At 47.8% G+C, this 21,189-nt stretch overlaps 2 protein-coding genes across 3 annotated transcripts in view; both read right to left on the reverse strand.

Annotated features, from left to right (window-relative positions):
- Positions 1 to 21,189, reverse strand: part of FAXDC2 (fatty acid hydroxylase domain containing 2) — an 881,086-nt gene that overhangs the window by 202,897 nt on the left and 657,000 nt on the right. The window lies entirely within an intron of this gene.
- LOC137437377 (TGF-beta receptor type-2-like) lies at positions 1,331 to 14,465 on the reverse strand. The gene is made up of 4 exons (XM_068131701.2): positions 14,121 to 14,465; positions 7,001 to 7,142; positions 2,320 to 2,447; positions 1,331 to 2,207 (listed from the first exon to the last, which is right to left on the reverse strand). The coding sequence occupies exons 1-4, from the start codon at positions 14,439 to 14,441 to the stop codon at positions 1,995 to 1,997; spliced, it is 804 nt and encodes a 267-aa protein (XP_067987802.1). The 5' UTR covers positions 14,442 to 14,465; the 3' UTR covers positions 1,331 to 1,994.

Here is a 21,189-nt window from a genome sequence, read left to right on the forward strand (position 1 = left end):
TCATGTCAATCAAAACCCCTTTATATAATCTTCCATTCTCCTTTCGTGCACAAACTTGACTTCCAAACCAGGCCAAATTTCCTTCTTTGTTACTTAATGGTTTCTCCTGCCTTCTTTCTACGAGTACCCGAGTAGTTTAACGAATGGAACCGTCCATCCCTTCTCTACTTTGTTCATTAAATTTGCTTCTCTTGGAGTTTTCTGTGTCCCTGCAGAGCCCAAAACTGCTCAAGGGTTTCAGGTCACATCATCACTCTTGCATATTAAAAACAAACATTATGTTGATCGATACTTTCATAGTGGTTTAAAATAGCAGATGTTTGTTGTACACCGCACCTTTCCTATGCCATCTCCAGGCACTGCATAACGTCATTGCTGGGCACCGAAGGGGGCTCGGCAGTGACGCACGCTGAAAGGGAGTACTCAGTTTTCACTCTGGTTGTTTTCTTGTTTTCTTTCTTGGTTGTTTTTTTTGTTTTCTTGTTTGTTTGTCCGGGCGATATCTCAGCCATCCTTTGAGCTCGGAAGCTGAAATTTCAGCACGATAGTGAGCAAGTACTTTGCAAAAACCGTATTTTTTGTTTTTTGATGAATCAATTAATTGATTAGTTATTTAATTATTAGCGATTAATGAAGTACTTATTGGACATGCCAATGACCAAGTGATTTGGCTGTCAGGGCTATTTTTGATTTATTGATTAAGCCATTAATCGATTAATTATTTAATTATTCAATTAATGACTAAAAAATCTTCTTTTTTATTTTTTTTTTACAGATTCGGATGAAATGGTGGTGGTTTATGTGTTATATTAGGGAATTGATTAATTGTACACCTCTCCCTCCCAATGTAGTCTCTATGAGCTGCACTGCGGTATTGCCGAGCGCCGGAGGCGCCCCGGCAATGCCGCGCTGGAGGATATTTAATTATTTGGCATGGGGGCGGTGTACTTTGAATGTATGTGTACTTGTTTTTGTTTTTGTTGAAGCCGATAAAATGATTGGTTAAAATTATGGACAAGATTTGTGGGGTATTCATGGAGCATTGAAGCTTTTAGTCCAATAACCTGTGGATAAAAAACCCAGGCAATGATGTGGACTACCTTCACGATGTGGAATCACTCTGTGTGATTCTGGTTACAAAATTCCTTCACTGCTATCCATAACATTGTGGTTGCTCTGTGTGGTCATCACCCATCAGCATCGCAAATGATCATTCTTTCACACAACATTCCCCTTCTTAGGTCAGTTTTTGTAAAGACATGCAAATCTTCATTCAGACCGCAATAAAGCAGATCAAGGACAACAACATACAGCATTGTTTCGTCGAATGTTTGCACGGCCAAGGAATCTTGAATTCGGCCAAGGTCCTTCACATAAGAGATGTCGGACAGGATTTTGTTTGTGAAATCGCAAACGACCCAGAACTGTGCATAGGTCATAGGTAGAGGAAGACTTACACTCGCACTCGACTCTGGGGCAAAGTTGGACCCTCCTCGTAAAATGAGTGTGACCGATCTTTCCAGTTAGCCACCACCCCTCCATCGGTATGACGGATATTCCCTGCCAGCCACTATTCCCACGTGGAACTATCCTCCAGAGGAGATTATTGGGCTCTCACTTCACATCAGAATCAAGACTTTCTGTCAAAGGGCCCTGCAATCATGTGAGCCGGACATAATGAGTAATTCGATTGATAATTGTGACATGTTGCCTTTAATGTGTGTAGCGTAGTGGACGTCAGTTTTTGACATTTGTCTGTAAGAAAAAAGATGTTTTTAAAAGGTCTGTTTTGAAGTTTCGTGAGAGATGGCCTATTGACAGGGCTTTATCGCTGTGTGAAAAGCCAAAGCAATTCTTGAGGTGCTCAGGCTCCTCACTGAGGTGGTCTCGAGGCTGGGCTGCCGACGACTCGGGTTCCTTAATAACTCATTGCCACAAACTTACAAACATACTCAGTCAATCTAGTGGCCTTTCCTAGTGTCCCATAAGAAATCTCATGCGAGAACCTTCCCTTCTGGCATCACCACGTCCATGGGCTGGTGCAATTCGTCCTTGTTGTCACTCGGGGCATCTTCCTGCCATATGCAACCTTCTCCATATTCCTGCCGCATGGTCAGGAAACGTTCCACTACGCAATTTGCTGTGAGGCGGGCCTCTGGATCTGGATCCCAGCATTCAATCATAGTTTCACACAAACTGCTCATGGCCTGAAATAACAACAGGGGAATATGAAAATAGTAAGCAATGACCAACAGCTATTGCAGATTTTGTATAAACTGCTTTAGAGTTTACAACAATATAATTTTCACCAAAGCATACCGAGTGTCTCCTCCAACTCCCGGGAATGTCGGGCCTGCCACGTTCCCGTAACACTATGTCCTTCATGCTTTCGACGCATGGGTGTTCGTGGACCTTCTCACCAAAAGGAGGTTTGTAAGGCTGGACGTCTGTTCACACAAGCACAGGAGATGGACAGATGTAATGTGTGCATTGCTTTGGACGCAAGAGGTTGAATGGATTAAACAGGGATGATAATTCACGAGGAAAGCAAACATTTCTCAAGCATTTTATCTATTTCCTCCACATCAATAAATGAATTTATCCTCTCAAATGTCATTTGAGAGAAAATTGACCTCTAGTTAACAGGAAATGCCCCCCTTTCTGATGCTGATGTATCAGACTGTTACAGAGCATCGGTGCTGCTGCAACAGTGAATTGGCAAGCGTTATACTGGGTGGTTTGCTATTGCCTTACCAGCAGTAGTTATGATAAGAATTTGTAATTTGTTCAATGTGCCGACGATAACTCGCCTACTCTTTGCGAATCTTTAAAGTTCACCAAGTAATGTCAGCAGACGGGATGCCCAGTTTAACGTCCATCCGAAAGACGGCACACACACTGATGAATCTCCCTGCCTGTGAAGCACCAGGATGACAGTTTATTGCTGGGTCTGGATTCGAACCCAGGCTAGATATCTTAGAGGTGAGTGTACATACCTTTAGGCCATCCTGCCAGCACTATGCCCCCCTACACGCCACCAAATAATTTTTCTAACAAGGTTTATGAAATGTATCTATAGCTCATTTACTTAAAGGCCTTTTCAATATTTGCCATCAAAAATATATATGGCCCGGGGGAGGAGAAAGAATGGGGGAAGTGAGAGGTAATGCAAGCAATATGGGAGCTTATGAGAGTAAAAGGAAGAAGGGAAATGAATTGCATTCATATTATAAAGGAACAGATCAAACATTCTGCCACTGGTGTATGCACTTTATCAATAACTGGTTATACCTGAGCTAATGAAAAATTAAACCAATCTTCAATAAGTGACAAAAAACCCTGAAGGTCAAGGCATGGTAGGATAGCTCAGTTGGAATGTTGCTCCCCGTTAACCTGCAGCGTTTGGATTGGATCTCCATTAGCTTATCTCAAAGTGCTACATCTGATTTATTGAAGAAATACTAACTATAAACAAATAGCTCCAAGCTTTCCTTTAAAATCTAAAAAGTACGGCTTTTCAATGAACGGTTTGCTTGTGACAAATAAGGCACAGGGGAAGAGAGGGCTGGAGGATGAAATGGTCGTCTGCTTTTCCCATTGGAATTCTGTGCAAATGGGAGTGGTCTCCCCAAAATAAATTTTGGAACTGTTGGAAAACTAAAATTAGGGGCCATATATTTATGACATGCTGTACACAAATATGACAATTTTTGACAGTTTCTCCACCCCTGCCCCACCGCCATTGCTCTTTCTCTTCTGTATGTTCCCCACGAGTTCATTCCCTTACCCGATGCGAAATATTTTCTCCCATTCCGACTCTCCTTTCTCTTCTATTTTCTTCTTTCCTTTCTTATTCCTTTTCTTCCTGATTCCTCCCTTCTTTTCCTTTTCTCAGTTTCAATTGTCTAATGTTTTCCCACCAGGTGCCGATTATATATATATATATATATATATATATATATATATAACATACATATATATATATATATACATACATATATATATATATATATATATATACATACATATATATATATATATATATATACATACATATATATATATATATATATATATATATATACACGTGTATATATATATACACGTGTATATATATATATATATATATATATATATATATATATATATACACGTGTATATATATATATATATACACGTGTATATATATATATATATACACGTGTATATATATATATATATACACGTGTATATATATATATATATACACGTGTATATATATATATATATATACACGTGTATATATATATATATATACACGTGTATATATATATATATATACACGTGTATATATATATATATATACACGTGTATATATATATATATATATATATATATATATATACAGACTTGGCATTTAATATGGAATATTTTTTTGTGGGGGTGAACTTACTTTTCAAGATGTCTTAAGAACCAAAAGTTCACTGGAATTATGTTGAAATTATTCTAGATTTTGTTTATGTGACCTTTAAAGGAAACCACATTTGACATTTCGAAACAAATAAATTGATCCTTGAAAGTGATGTAAACTTATATTAAACTCAATTCATGGACAGTACTGTGTTAAACTTCTGTACGTTTCCCAGAAGTATCTCTTTATTTTGCACATTAGCCAAATTTTTTTTAAACAAAAACAAAAGTTAAATTACGACTGGGATTATGGACAGTAAAATTACAGTTCAGTACTTCGTGTAACCCCCACGAGCATTCAGGAGAGCACGTACACGTTGAGGCATGCTGTTCACGAGATTTACCAAGGTTTGGACAGGAATCGCTTGCCATGCAGTGACAATAGCCTGCTGCAATTCACGCACAGAGGTCAGCTGCTGGTCCAAGTGGTCGATTTGACGCGTTAATTCTGCCCACAAGTCCTCTATCGGATTCATATCCGGGGACATGGCAGGCCACTCCATATGCCCTACACCACGGTCAGCAAGAAAGTGTTGGATCATGCGAGCAGGATGAGGCCGTGCATTGTCATCTTGGAAGACAAAGTTTCCTCGAAAGGCTGCACGAGCAAATGGAAGCAATGTTTCTTCCAGAATGGCCCTGTACTTGAACTGGTTCAGGTTTCCATTCAGAACAACCAGGTCAGTTTTGCCCCATGCATGAAAAGCAGCCCAAATGGTCACCCCACCACCTCCAGCTTGGACTCTTGGCACTATACAATCTTTGTTGTAGGCTTCATGCACTTGTCTGCGCACTCGGACGTGGCCATCTTGACGATAGACCAGAAATCTAGACTCGTCACTGAAGATCACGTGATTCCAGTGTCCTGGCTGCCATTGACGGTGCTCTCTGGCCCACTGCAATCGGCGCAGGCTGTGTTGTCTGGTCAGGCGTGGCTTTCTCAGGGGATGCCTGGCACGATAGCCTGCTTGAACCAGTCGTTGGTTGACTAGCCTTCTGGATACAGGCACATTTGTCAGTTGCTGCCACTCCGCCCTAAGCCGATTAGCTGACTTGGTATGGCCATTGCAGACTAACCGGTGCAGCTGGCGGATCATCCCTCCTTGTGGTTCTGCGGGGACGTCCTGGCCTCGGTATTGGAGTAGGGACACCCCTCTGAGCATTTCGTTTCAGGATCTTTGACACCTGACCTTGAGTGATGCCATACTGCCGAGCAATAGCATGCTGTTTCATGCCGTAATTTCGTAAAGCCACCACTCCATGACAAACAGCATTGTCGAGTTGACGGACCATCTCCAGAGGAAGCGGCAATAACTTTTAGAGACGTGCAGCAGTTGTTTTCCACTAATACAGAACGCAACAACCCTTGTATACCCGACTGTGAAGCCAATCATCAAATGCACATGTCCGTACATTTTGCCACGCCACCTGTGATATAATCCTGTTGTTGACTTCTTGCTGCGACACACAATCAGTGACGTGGTTCTTTTAACAAATAAATCACCAAAGTGTAAAAGAAACTCACCAGATTGATATACTGAGTTAAGAAAGTAAACCCAAGTCAAGAAAAAAAAAATATTCCATATTAAATGCCAAGTCTGTGTGTATGTATATATATATATATATATATATATATATATATATATATATATATATATATATATATGTATACATACAGTTGGACCCTGCTACTCGTGGTTGATGAAATGCGACCCATTTCTCTATTCGCAGAAAAGTGTCCCGCAAATTCGCGGGTTTTTTTTCCTATTCGCGGCCGTGTTCCGTGAATTCGTGGTTTTTCAGGGCGCAAAAAAAAAAAGTCACGAGCTGCTAGCTTGACATATTTATAAAACCCATCTTTCACCAGTTATGCATAAAGCAGCTGGACATACGCAAAAAAATATCTTCTACGAGCCGCCAGCATGACCTGCTTCAACATTCACTGCTGTGTGCTTTGGGTTTTCATGGCTTTCGCGGTCGCGAATTTTAGCCTCACTATAATCAAGAGCTTCACGGGATGTTCTACCAGCTGTATAACACGTCATCCCTGCGAGTTACTGTACAGAATGAAAACACTCCACAGCATCTATTTGTGCAATTAACTGTCTCCCTTTTCCCCAATGAAACTGGCACGGCATGCATTCACGGATTTTCAGACATTAGCGGGATTTGTCTCGCCATTTCCAGGATTATCGCCGACATCTGCGGGATTTGCCTCACCATTTGCGGGATTATCGCCGACATTCCCAGGATTTGCTTCACCATTTCCAGGATTTTTATCGACGTTCGCGGATTATCGTCGACATTCTCGGGAAATTTTTGTAACTCGGGAACCTATCCCACCGTTTGACATTGAAACAATGCCCCACTATTCGCCGTTTCGCAATTCGCGGATTTTCCAGGAAGGTATCCACCGCGAATAGCTGGGTCCCACGGTATGTGTGTGTGTATATATATATATATATGTGTGTGTTTTTTTTTTATGGCATCTGGAAGCATGGTGAGCAAAATACTTTTTAAAGTAAAACAATGATATGGGAGAATATCATACCTCCAATAGCATCACAGCGAGAGGCCATCTCCCAAATAACCAGTCCCATGGCATAAACATCCACCTGCTTGAAGGCCTCCAGGTCCTCCAAGTTAATCCTGGATTCCATGACCTCTGGGGCCATGTATCGTGCTGTACCAACCTGTTCAACACAATACACCGCACGATAAAGTTAAATATTCCCTGAAACACCAGCAAGTTTCACCACCATCATGCTCTTTGGCAGTAAGTTAGTTGTATGAATGCTTTTAAACTGTGTGGTCCTATATTCATTTTCCAGTCTGTGATAATTCATTTCCGGTCACGTGCTGGTGCGCATGGTCAATTGAGGAGTTTTTATTTTGCTGAACCTTAAGCAATAAATGTTAAATCACATAATCGATGGTCTGGTCTGCCTTTTTTTATTGCTTACTTGTGATCTGGTATTGCGTGCGTTGGGGTGAGAGGGTGTGTCTACGTGTTGCTTTTTTGTTTCCGGGACGCGAACACGGCTGGGTTGGGGCACAAACACATCGTGATGTCCGGGTTAAGTGTTGTTGTTTTTTGCTCACCATGTCCAGTTGCTTGTACCCATCCAGTTTTTGCAATTTTAGAGGTGTGTATTGTGTGGGTATGTCCACAGTCTCCCCAGATAGAACACCGCTTCCAGTATCAATCTGTTTCGTCTTTTGGACGTCGTGTCTAGGACACGGTAGAATCCAAGTCAAACTTGTGGCCAGATTGCAGGTGATGACACGCTATGGCTGACGGTGTCACCTTTTCAAGCCTAACTGCTCTATCATGTTCATCTAGCCTTTGTTTCAATTTCCTTCCAGTTTCACCAATGTATAAATGGTCACAGTCTCCGCATGATTAATGGTAAACGACTCCGGATTTGTCACCAAGTTGATATTGTGTCCTTCAGTTTTGAAATGACATTGTGGATGGTGCATAGAGGCTTGTAGGCTACACCAATCCATGTGCTGCATACTATCTTGCCAATCCTTTTGGAAAGGTCCAGGTAGTCCACCAGTGCACAGTGCCCAAGCATGTCTGGGTCCTTCCGTTCTGCCTGTTTTTGTTCTTTCAGGCGAGGGAGTATCCCTTTGCTCTACCCATTATTGAGCAGGACTCCTCTAACTAATCCAATTTATTTAATTGCATCGACTTTGGAAGATGACACAGTCCAATAGACCCCAGAGCTGCTCTTGTGGTCTAATGGACTGAGGAAGCTCACTCGGTAGGGGGTGAAACTCTTGGGTCTGCTCTTGCTTGTTTATTACTAAATTAGTAAAGTAGATCTAATTACCTTTTGGTTGGATGTGCCGTTTTTCCTTCTAAAATGTACAACCCAACCCACCCCAATCTTGTATCATAAATTGAAGGAGCAGCGCTCCTGCTTGAGACGGACGAAGTGACGGACAAGACACAAACTCGTCCGAGAAGATGTTTATTGTATAATCATCTCGGGAACTCTCAAAACCCGTTTATCGGGTTCGCATATATATATATCCAAACCAAAAAGCATACATCAGAACCAAAGCCACGCCTCTTAGGCGAGGCACGCTTTGGTGGTCATGTGACCGACAGGTGCAAAGGATTATAACCTCGGCGCCGCGGTTTGGCCACCGGTTACGTCACCGGCTTCGGTCAGCAGATTCTGTTGCTGGTCTCGAGCTTTGGGGGACCCATGGGTCGCTACACACGCCCCCCCAGAATCGACTTGGTCCAGAAAGGTCAACCTGAGGGGGGTCCAGATGACCCGACCGAAACGACCCCTGGCTGGTCGTGGGGGGGGGGGGGGGTCCGGTGTGGTGGCGGGTGGCCGGACGGAGGGTGCAGTGGACGGGGGGCGGCCGCGCCACGGTGGGAGAGAGCCAGCCGTGGCGGCTGGCCGACGTCCATGTGGGCCGGCTTGAGGCGGTCCACCGAAATCCGGTCCGCCCGGCCGCCGATGCTGACGACGAAGGACTTGTTGTCCCGTCGTAGGACCCGGAAGGGTCCGTCATATGGTGGCCGGAGCGGCCCCCGGTGCACGTCGTGGCGCACAAAGACGTACTCCGCCGTGCGGAGTGCTGGGGGGACGTAGGATTGGGGGTCGCCGTGGCGGGACGTGGGCACCGGGGCAAAACGTTGGGCGGCCTCCTGGAAGTCCATGCGCTGGCGCGCGGCGGACCAGGGGCTGGTGGCGTTGGGCACGAACTTGCCCGGGACGCGGAGGGCCTGGCCGTACACCAGCTCGGCGGTGGATGCCTGGAGGTCCTCCTTTGGAGCCGTGCGAGGCCCAAAAGGACCCACGGGAGCCGGTCGGCCCAGCCGTCGTCCTGGAGGCCGGCCATGAGTGCGGCCTTCATGGAGCGGTGGAACCACTCGCACAACCCGTTGGCCTGGGGGTGGTAGGCCATGGTGCGGTGCAGGGTAACGCCCAACGTGCGGGCGACCGCGCCCCACAATTCAGACGTGAACTGTGGGTCGCGGTCCAACGAGATGTCCGCCGGTGCGCCGAAACGCGCGACCCAGGTGGCGATGAACGCCTGGGCCACGTCGGCGGTGGTGGTGGAGGCGAGGGGCACGGCCTCCGGCCACCTGGTGGTCCTGTCCACCATGGTAAGCAGGTGGGTGAACCCCTGCGATGGGGGCAGGGGACCCACCAGGTCCACGTGGACGTGGTCGAAACGTCGTTCGGGCACGGTGAAAGGAGCCAGCGGAGCCTGGGTGTGACGGTGGACCTTGGCCCACTGGCAGGGTGTGCAGGTGTTGGCCCAGTCGCGGACGTCCCGTCGCAACCCGTGCCAGACGAAACGTGCCGACACCAGCCTCTGGGACGCCTTCCGGCCCGGGTGTGAGAGGCCGTGGAGCGAAGCAAAAATGCGACGACGCCATGTGACCGGCACAACGGGGCGAGGTCGGCCTTGGGAGACGTCACAAAGCAGGACCGTGTCCGCGAAGGGGACGTCAGCCAAGCGGAGGCCCGTGTCCGCCACCCGGAGCGCCTGCACCGTGCCGTCGGTGGCCTGGTCCGTCGCCATCAGGGCGAAATCGACGCCGAGGTGGACGGCGTTGGCGCCGGCTCGAGAAAGGCAGTCGGCCACGGCGTTGTCCTTTCCGGCGACGTGCCGGATGTCCGTGGTGTATTCCGACATGGCGGAGAGGTGGCGCTGCTGGCGGGCCGACCACGGCTCCGTGACCTTGGCCATGGCGAAAATCAATGGCTTGTGGTCGACAAAGGCTGTGAACGGGCGGCCCTCCAGGAGGTGGCGAAAATGGCGGACGGCCAGGTACAGCCCGAGGAGCTCGCGGTCGAAAGTGCTGTACTTAACTCGTTTGGCAGGAGTTGCTGGCTGAAGAACGCGAGCGGCTGCCAGGCCCCGTTTACCCATTGCTCATGAACCGCACCCACGGCGTAGTCTGAGGCGTCCGTGGTGAGGGCGATGGGAGCATGGGGTACCGGGTGGGCCAGCAGCGTGGCGTTGGTGAGGGCCCGTTTCGCGCCGGTGAAAGCAGCGTCCATGTCCGTGGACCAGACGACGTCGCGCTTCGCCGGCTGGCCGCGGAGGGCGGTGTACAAGGGCCGCATGAGTTGCGCAGCTCGGGGCACGAAGCGGTGGTAAAAGTTCACCATCCCGAGGAACTCCTGCAGCGCCTTGACGGCGCGGGAAAGCGGCGATGGCCTCGACTTTGGCTGGTAGCGGTACGGCGCCGTTCCAGGTGATGTGGTGGCCCAAAAAGTCGATCGTCGCCGCACCGAAGTGACATTTGGCCGGGTTGACGATCAAGCCGTGCTCGCTGAGGCGGCCGAACAGCGTCCGGAGGTGGAGGAGGTGCTCGGCTCTGGACATGCTGGCGACGAGGATGTCATCCAGGTAGGTAAAGAGGAACGGCAAGTCGCGCAGCACGCCGTCCATCAGGCGCTGGAACGCCTGTGCCACGTTTTTGAGGCCGAAGGGCATCCGGAGGAATTTGAAGAGGCCGAAAGGTGTAATAACGGCCGTCTTCGGGATGTCGGCCGGGCGGACGGGCACCTGGTGGTACCCCCGAATCAGGTCCACTTTTGAAAAAATGGTCCGCCCCGCCAACCGGGCGGAAAAATCCTGGATGTGCGGGACGGGGTACCTGTCGGGGGTAGTGGCGTCGTTGAGGCGGCGGTAGTCGCCGCATGGCCGCCATCCGCCCCCCGGCTTCGGAACGATGTGCAGCGGCGAGGCCCAGGCGCTGTCGGAGCGCCGCACGATGCCGAGGCGCTCCAGCGCGGCGAACTCGGCCTTGGCGACGGCGAGTTTGGCTGGGTCGAGACGGCGAGCTCGGGCGTACACCGGCGGGCCCGTAGTGGGAATGTGATGCCCGATGCCGTGACGCACCGTGACGGCCGAAAACGTCGGTCGCGTGAGGGCCGGGAACTCCGCGAGGAGACTCGCGAAGTCGTCTGCCAACGGGAGGACGCAGGAAAGGTCGGTGGGCGTGGAACGGCTCAAGGCGCACGCCAGCGAGCTGAAAGTTTCGGCGTTGATGAGACGCCGGCATTTAACGTCGACCAGCAGCCCATGGGCGCAAAGGAAATCGGCCCCGAGCAAAGCCATGGGGACGTCCGCCGTCACGAACTTCCAGCGAAAGAGCTGGCTGCCGAAGCGGAGGGCGACGGTGCGTGGGCCGAAGGTGCGGATGGCGGAGCCGTTGGCCGCGATTAAGGAGGGGCCACAAATGGCGGCCCGCCTGTCCTCCGCCGAAGCGGAAATGACGCTCAGCTGAGCGCCGGTGTCGCAGAGAAAACGCCGCCCCGACGCTTGGTCCGCGATGAATAGCAGGTTTCCGGAACGGCCGGCGCTCATGGCTGGTAGTGAGCGCCGGCCCGACCGTTTCCCGACTTGCCGAACGTGCACGGGGGTCGACATGATCGGGCCTGCCGCTCGAACCTGGCGTGGAAATAACACCAGGCCGGGTCTGGCGGGGGCTCCGGTCGACGCGTCGGGACCGGGCGACGCGGCGTCGCCGCTGCCAGTCGCGCCGGCCCGGCGGCCTCCGGGAAGGAAGCTGCGTCGCGGGCGTCGGGCGGGTGGGCAGGAAACTGCGCCGCGGGCGCCGACTGGGCGGCGGGCGAGCTCCCGGCAGCCACCCCGACGAGCTGGCTCGCCGCTCTGACGAGCTGGCTTGCCGAATCGATCTTGTCGGCCTCCCTGGCGAGGTCGCGGGGGTTCGTGATGGTCGTGCTTGCCAGAGCGACCCGGACCTGGGCCGGGAGCTGGCGGAGAAAAAGCTCTTGGAAAAGGAAATCCGATGGATGCTCGCCGAGCAACGCGAGCATGTAGTCCATACGTTCGGACGGGCGCGTATCGCCGGGCTCAGGAAGGTCGAGCAGGCGTCGTGCGCGTTCAGCCGGGGAGAGGGCGAAAGCGCCCAGAAGAAGTGCCTTGATGGCGTCGTACTTGCCGTCAGCGGGCGGGCTCTGGAGGAGGCTCAGGCAGCAGGCGGCGGTCACGGAGCCGAGCGCGGTGACCACGTAATGGTATTTCGTGGTGTCCTCCGTAATGCCACGCAGGGCGAACTGGGAGTCCGCCTGAGCGAACCAGACAGCGCCATGTGCTTCCCAGAAAGTGGGCAGTTTGAGGGACACTGCCGTGTCCATCGCGTGTCGTAAACTCGGGGTCACCAGTGAAGGAGCAGCGCTCCTGCTTGAGACGGACGAAGTGACGGACAAGACACAAACTCGTCCGAGAAGATGTTTATTGTATAATCATCTCGGGAACTCTCAAAACCCGTTTATCGGGTTCGCATATATATATACAAACCAAAAAGCATACATCAGAACCAAAGCCACGCCTCTCAGGCGAGGCACGCTTTGGTGGTCATGTGACCGACAGGTGCAAAGGATTATAACCTCGGCGCCGCGGTTTGGCCGCCGGTTACGTCACCGGCTTGGGCCAGGAGATTCTGTTGCTGGTCTCGAGCTTTGGGGGACCCATGGGTCGCTACAATATCAATATATTTGACTACTAGTCAGGGCCCTTAGGGATATTTTGGGGCCCGTTTGGTTCAAATTCTTCCAAAAGCATCAAATTTGGCCCAGATGTTGCCCATGCCATACTCTTTCGATTTTTGACGGGCGCCAAGACGGGCGCCCCCCCCCCCCCGCCCCCGGGGGCCCCATATTGGCGAAATACTAAATGGCCGCCACCCGGATTAGAGGAAAATCAGTTAAATAACCAAAAGGGTTGGAATCATGTATGATACCACTTTTCAGGGGTTTTCGAGGTTGAGGAATCCAATTATGATGTTATTTTGATGATTCGAGGTCAAGGTCAACCCTCAAGGTCATCTTAAAGGTCATTTTTGAGTCAAACATGTCGGTTTTTGAGTTTTTTGTCAAGATTTACGTGAGGTTCACCATTTTATGTTTCTGGGTTGGGTAATCGAACTCTGACCTTATTTTTGACAATTAGAGGAAATATTTACATGTCTATTTCCTAATTTTCAGGCATATGCAGTTCATCAGTCTAATTACAAAGGTACGGATTTTGATGTTTTATGAACTGTATGCCATATCCTTGTGTTTAATTTTTGTGCGATCATGATCCGGGTTCATGTATACATGATTGTATACATGTCATAAATATGACGTCATAGGTCATGTGACCTGGCGGCCATATTGGATTTTATGAAAACCTTAAAAATGGATCCCTGCCTTCATTTTTCGATCGATTCATTTTGAACTTTGACCACTTATAGTACGCCATGTGATTGGATGCATATCCTAATTATGACGTCATAGGTCAGGTGACATGGCAGGATGGACCGGTACGGTCCCCGGATCATACCGCCCTTGGCGCCCGTCAAAAATCGAACGAGTATGGCATGGGCAACATCTGTGCCAAATTTGATGCTTTTGGAAGAATTTGAACCAAAATATCCCTAAGGGCCCTGACTATACCAAACGTTTTTTTTAAAGTCGATCTTAGTTGTGCTTGTAAAGCAGAGTGGAATTTAGAAATATAAAATGTAGTATTTGGAAAGTAAGATACAAACCCTAAATAAATCAGGTCTGTGTAATGTGCGCTCTTTATGAATGATATGTCGTTGACATTTGTGTGGCCCTGTAAGAAGTATAAACCTGCTTTGAATAAATAAGAAAGCCTATTTATCCACATACCTGTCCATGATTTGCCAACTCATCGATGCTCAATGCTGGATCTAGGCGAAGTGAGAGGCCAAAGTCACAGAGACAGCAAGTTCCATCGGCCTTCACAAGAATGTTTGGACTCTTGATGTCACGGTGGGCAATGGGCATCTTTGGCTGGCCACATGCGGTACGATCTGCATGCAGGTGTGCAACACCATGTGCCAGTGACTGGCCGAGCACAGACAGCTCCTGCCATGCCAAGACCTGCCATGCCAAAAGCTCTTGAAGGTTTCCTCGAGGGTGGTATGCTGTAATGAGCCAGTACTCCTTGTTCAGAGTGCCTTTACCCATTCCTGCGAATCAGAAACAAAAATAAATACATTTTTCTTCGATTCCAAAGGGAGGTCAACGCTTCATTTAATCATCAGACTCGGTTGTGTAATGGTTTGGAGCGTTCATTCTGGTAGGTAGGTCGGCTGTTCAAACCCTGGCCGGGTCAGACCAAAGATTTAAAAATGGTACATGCTGCTTCCCTGCATGACATTAAGCATTTAAAAGGATAAGGGCATGGACAACCCCCATAGGTTGGCATATATGAGGAGGAGGAAATTCCTCCTTCGGAAATGCCCCGCTGAGTGCGATGAAAAAGGCGGCGCCATTGTTGTGGCATTACCGGTACTCAGAGTGCCCCGAGAAATGATGGCACTTCCCTCAAGCTCAGTGTCTGTGTTTGTCTCGACTAATAGTCCTTGTTGTATCGCGTACATTCATCTGTATGTCCAAGTGTGTGACATATGTGCGTGGCAGCTCAACTATGAGCCTTAGATATTGTAAAAAAAAAAGAAGAAACAACATATCTGTGATCACAAAGTGATCCTCCCCTGACCGGCGATTTCCTGTGACATACCCCTTCGCAATCGCCCATGACTTACCCTTTGCCCACAATCCAATGATGGCTATATATTTTTCGGACCACCATATGACCTTGAACTTCACCATTTAGGGATGGAGTGTAAAAAAAAATTAAGAAAACGTGCCCCTTCTACTATCTATTAATAAAAGTCAACAGCATGAAAATCAGAGGAAGATTGTTCAAGTTATGATCAAAAAGGTGTTTATTGTTAATTAGCTCACAATCCGAAAAAAGTAAGTCAAGAAGACTAATCAAATATCAGGTGCTCAACATCAGTGCAGGTGCATTATTACTTGGAAGGCCAAGCGGTCTTTGAGATCCCGCAATGGCAACATTGAGCAATGACAAAATACACTTTTTTCAGACATTTGACCTTGACCTTTCACCTTGAGGGGTATGATATAAATCAGTGTAAATGCGCCTTGATCTAGGCTATCGAGGGAGGTCAATTTCGTTCTGAACAGACAAACCTTAAAACATAGTTCAAGATAAATAAATAAAAAAAGTTATGTCAACTCTGCATACTTGTACTCCCAATATTGATGCTAATTTTCATTCTGAAAGTTCTCGCACATTGGCAGCAAAAAGGGAGAAACACCGAGATGGTGGTTTAATATTCCCGGGGGTGCAAGATACTGTATTTACCTTTAACCCGGAGGGGTATGGTGTGAATTAAGGGTAAATTTGGTTTGATTTCAGACCAGGTCACTCTACTCTGGACATGCTGCTTCTGCTGTCTCAACAATGGATGGAGGTCCTCAATGCCAAACAGGAAATCAGAGCTGTCTCCCTTGACATATCACGTGCCTTCGATACGGTCTGGCACCCAGCTCTGCTCACCAAACTCTCCTCCTATGGTATCCATGGAAATCTCCATGCATGGCTTGCGGACTTCCTCTCTGGTCGTAGTCAACGTGTGGCCCTGAATGTATTTCTCTCATCTCCCCTTCCTGTTCAGGCTGGAATTCCCCAAGGCAGTGTTCTGGGCCCTGTGCTTTTTCTGGTCTTTATCAATGATCTCTCCGACTCTCTGGAAAATCCTCTCTATCTCTTTGCTGATGACTCCACTCTCTGCCGCTCCATTCCTCTTCCCTCAGATCGGCAGTCTGCAGCCTCCTCACTCTCTGAAGACCTGGACAAAATCACAGACTGGTCAAACAAGTGGAACATGTCTTTCAATCCTGACAAATCTCACACTCTTACTATGTCTCTCCGAAAAGATCGACTGGACAACCCTCCCATCTACTTTCTCAACAGTCCTCTCCAAGAAGTTCTGTCGCTCAAGCTTTTGGGTCTCACTATCTGCCATGATCTTTCTTGGGAAAACCACATTTCCAAGCTGGCCTCCAAAGCCAGTCGCCGACTGGGCATCCTCCGTCGTGCGAAGTCCTTCCTAGGCACACCTGAGCTCCTCACCACATACAAGGCTTTTATCCGCAGCTCAATGGAATACTGTTCTCCCCTATGGGCTGGTGCTCCTGCCTCACACCTAGCTTGGCTTCATGCTGTTGAAACCAAAGCTTTCAGAATCATTGGAATCTCCCGCGATGAAGCTATCTCTGAGGGCCTTTCACTCACTCACCGCAGGCAGGTAGGTGGTCTTTCTGTCTTCTACCGACTCCTCTCCGGCCTTGCTCCCCCAGCTCTCTCTGTGCTCTGTCCCCCAAATATTCCTACAGGTCGCACAAGATCTGCCAGCAACCCTCTGATGGTTAAACCGCCGAAATCTCGGCTCTCTGCTCACCTTCACTCTTTCATTCCTCTTTTCTCCCGCCTCTGGAACAAACTCCCACACTCCCTTCAATCCCACTCCTCCCTCCAGGTCTTTAAAACAGCTGTTCACCATCATCTCTTATCTTCCCCCATCCAAAACCTTGATCTTTTCTACCCCCACTAATTCACCCCAGATCCACCTTGTTTGAAATTCCAACTTCTTTCCTGGAAGTCCTGGCAGTGTCCATATGTTTTATACCTCTCCCACCCCCCCCCCCCTTCCCATGCCCCCCCCCCAAAGCCCTCTCCCTCCCACAGATCTCTCGATGTCTCCATGTCTCTCGGTCCCTGCTCTCAAATGTTGTGTTTGTGGCCTTCCCCCTCTCTCCCCATCTTGTCTACCGCTCCCGATGTTATTTGTTTTATGTGTCAGTTTGTCTTTCTGTGTGATTAATGTTCGCTCTTTCACGAGCCTCGATCTTGTATACAAAAAAAAAAAAAATGCACCTTGCTTTAGGCAATCTGGGGTGGGCAATTTCGTTCCGATCGGACAAACGTTAGTCGAGTTACGGTGAAAAATGTTAAAATGACTATAATTATGTCATGACCTAAAAAGTTTGGCCAAGGTCAAAAATATGTCAACAATGCAAACGTTCTATTCCCATTATTGATGCAAAATTTCATTCCAAAAGTCCCAGCCGGCTCTGAGATACAGCTTGAAAATTGATACAGCTCGAAAAGTGGGAGTGTACGGAGTGCAGGAAGGAAATTTTTAAAATTCTAAATGGAGGTTTAGTACTCCTAGGGGGTCTAAGAAACTCTGTGGTACCATTAAAAATTGGGGACACTAATTGTAGAAATAAACCCTACAACAGCAATACGCCTTCTCCTATCCTATAGGGGGAGGCCTAAAAAGAGGTAAACAATGTCTCTTCTTTTATAATTTTTCATCATTCATGCTTTCATCATTTTTGCTCCTTTTTCTCCAGTGCACAATTTGATTGGATTTGTTGGTATTCCTCTACAGTCTAAAACCTTTGTCTACATTTCTGGGACCAGTCGGTATTCCCAGTTTGAGTGTGCTGATTTTACTGTTCATGCTGTCCATGGCAAAGTGGTTTGTTGCAGCCCAACCGTGCAATATAAATATCAATAACCCTGACAGATACACTTGATGACAATGAGAAATAACTGAAGAAAGAGCAAAGAAAGAGTAAAATGCTGACATCAAATTAGATGAAATTACATCATTAAACATCAAATTATTAATTGTAAAACAATAACAACAAAATCAGGGTTCTGAGATACAACTAGCATCACCATGTTGACGCATCTCATTGGATGCCTTCAGTGAGTTACCCAAATGCCAAAGGGCCTGCACGGATATTTTCTCTCTGCAGGGTGTCCACAAAGTCGCGCATCATAGGAAATTGTTTCATTGATTATTTATTTATTTAACATAGGAAATTAAATTATTTAATTCAACAATCAGCCCGGATCTGTTGAACAACATTCAGAGAAACCTACTTTTCCATCAATAAACATGTGTTGAGATTGGTGGGACATTTCGAACAACTGATGTAGCCAACCTTACAAATAAATGTTTTGCCGATGATGCGCGACTTTGAGGACACCCTGTAGTATCTCAAGGATCGCTTACTTCAATAAACACCTAATATGGCAATAAGGCCTTGACTGGTAATTATATAAACCTGTGAAAACCCAGATGGCCATTTAATTGAATACTGCCTCAAGTAGAACATGGCAATTTCCTGTAGGGATCTTTCCTTATTGTATGTACTAACTACTACTTTGTTCCAATTCTGCCTGCAATTTCAGCATTTCATCCTGTCTGTATAAATCGGTATCTCGCGAGGACATTGTTACCCCGCTACTTGCCTTTCTCACCTGAAAGGCAAATCTCACCAATGGCAATTTAACATATTTTTACAACAATCATTTTAACCACTCACTCACTCACTCACTCACTCACTCACTCACTGATATTAATGTTCAGTAAGTACCTCCCCGTGTGTCGGAAAAAAGCTGAAATTTTGCGTGCCAACGGACATCGAAGCCGATACACCGGGAAAAAAAATCACAGAACCATCAAAAAGCATCTGTAAATGAAGATTTTACGTTAAAACCCGTAAACGAGTCCGTTTAAAAAAAAAAAACCTCAATCGATATCTAGCATTTTAAAATTTGCCTTTTCCCAAGAATGAATGGACACCCTTGCACAGAAACACTTAAAGACCATTTTCTCAGACACAATCCCAAACTTTGGCATTGTCTGGCACCAAGCTCTCGCTTGGCTTTAAATCAATGGCATTCAGAGCCCACACAACACCTGCCTGGAAAAACTCTTCAGTTTGAGCAAGTGGCATGCCATTTCCAATGACATCTTCACTTTTGATCCTTCTATTAAAGCTGGAATTCGTCAATGCTGTGTCACAAGATGCAGGGTCACAAGGTCTGCTAGGTTCCCAAATAAAACAGGAATGTATAGTCTCTCTGTTTTTTTTTTACCAGTTTGCCTGTTCTCATAATCTCAGCTCTCCTTGGAATCACCAATCCCCCAGTCACATGACCTCAATGTGTTGACTGAATCACCAACAGTTTATCTGTCTATCAAAATGTAAACTTACTGCTCACTCCTACGCCTTTGTCAGTCCTTTCCAGCATTTGTTTTAGTATTAGCTTTTGCGGACCAATTGCAACTTTGCAACTGGACCAGACGGCATCAGCCCACGGCTCCGAAGATCCTGCTCTGCCGCTCTATCTCACCCTCTCTCTGTTCTCTTTACCCTCTCTTTTGCTCAAGGTAATCTGCCATCTGCTTGGAAATCAGCCAACATTCCCGCTTTACACAAAAAATGTGCAAAAACAGATCCTTGCAACTACAGACCATACAGCCTGCTCCCAATTGTCAGCAAAGTCATGGAATCCATCATTGCTTCAGATATCAAATCCTTCCTCTTCTCCAATGGCTTGATCTCTGATCATCAATTTGGATTCAGACCAGGTCACTCTACTCTGGACATGCTGCTTCTCCTGTCTCAACAATGTATGGAGGTCCTCAATGTCAAACAGGAATTTAGAGCCGTCTCCCTCGACATATCACTTGCCTTCGATGCGGTCTGGCACCCAGCTCTGCTCACCAAACTCTCCTCCTATGGTATCCATGGAAATCTCCATGCATGGCTTGCCGACTTCCTCTCTGGTCGTAGTCAACGTGTGGCCCTGAATGGATTTCTCTCATCTCCCCTTCCTGTTCTGGCTGGAGTTCCCCAAGGCAGTGTTCTGTGCCCTGTGCTTTTTCTGGCCTTCATCAATGATCTCTCCGACTCTCTGGAAAATCCTCTCTATCTCTTTGCTGATGACTCCACTCTCTGCCACTCCATACCTCATCCTTCAGATCGGCAGTCCGCATCCGACTCACTCTCTGCAGACCTGGACAAAATCACAGACTGGTCAAACAAGTGGAACATGTCTTTCAATCCTGACAAATCTCACACTCTTACTATGTCTCTCCAAAAAGACCGACTGGACAACCCTACCATCTACTTTCTCAACAATCCTCTCCAATAAATTCTGTCACTCAAGCTCTTGGATCTCACTATCTGCCATGATCTTTCCTGGGAAAACCACATTTCCAAGCTGGCCTCCAAAGCCAGTCGGCGACTGGGCATCCTCCGTCGTGCAAAGTCCTTCCTTGGCACACCTGAGCTCCTCACCAGATAAAAGGCATTCATCCACAGCTTGATGGAATACTGCTCTCCCCTCTGGGTTGGTGCTCCTGCTCACGCCTAGCTCGGCTTCATGCTGTTGAAACCAAAGCTTTCAGAATGATTGGAATCTCCAGCGATGAAGCTAACTCCGAGGGCCTTTCACTCACTCACCGCAGGCAGGCTGGTGGTCTTTCTGTCTTCTACCAACTCCTCTCTGGCCTAGTGCCCCCCCCCCCCCAGATCTATCTGTGCTCTGTCCCCCAAATATTCCTACAGGTCACACAAGATCTGCCAGCAGCCCTCTTATGGTTAAACTGCCAAAATCTAGGCTCTCTGCTCACCTTCACTCTTTCATTCACCCGCTACTGGAACAAACTCTCCCACTCCCTTCAATCCCACTCCCCCCTCCAGGTCTTTAAAACAGCTGTTCACCACCATCTCTTATCTTCCCCCATCCACAACCTTGATCTTTTCTACCCCCGTTAATTCACCCCAGGTCCACTTTTCTGAAATACTGACTTCTTTCCTGGAAGTTTTTGGAACCATGAGTCCATGTGTTTTTTTACCTTTCCCACCCCCCAGCCCCTTCCCACGCCTCCTCCCTCCCCCCAAGCCCTCTCCCTCCCACAGACCTCCCGATGTTCTTGCTCTCAAATTTTGTACTTGTGTGCTTCCCCCTCTCTCCCCATCTTGTCTCCCGCTCCCTTTATTATGTCTTATGTGTCCGTTTGTTTTTTTGTCA

The sequence above is a fragment of the Myxine glutinosa genome, chromosome 1 (genome assembly GCF_964187855.1).
Source record: "Myxine glutinosa chromosome 1, kmMyxGlut1.1, whole genome shotgun sequence".
NCBI classification, from domain to species: Eukaryota; Metazoa; Chordata; class Myxini; order Myxiniformes; family Myxinidae; genus Myxine; species Myxine glutinosa.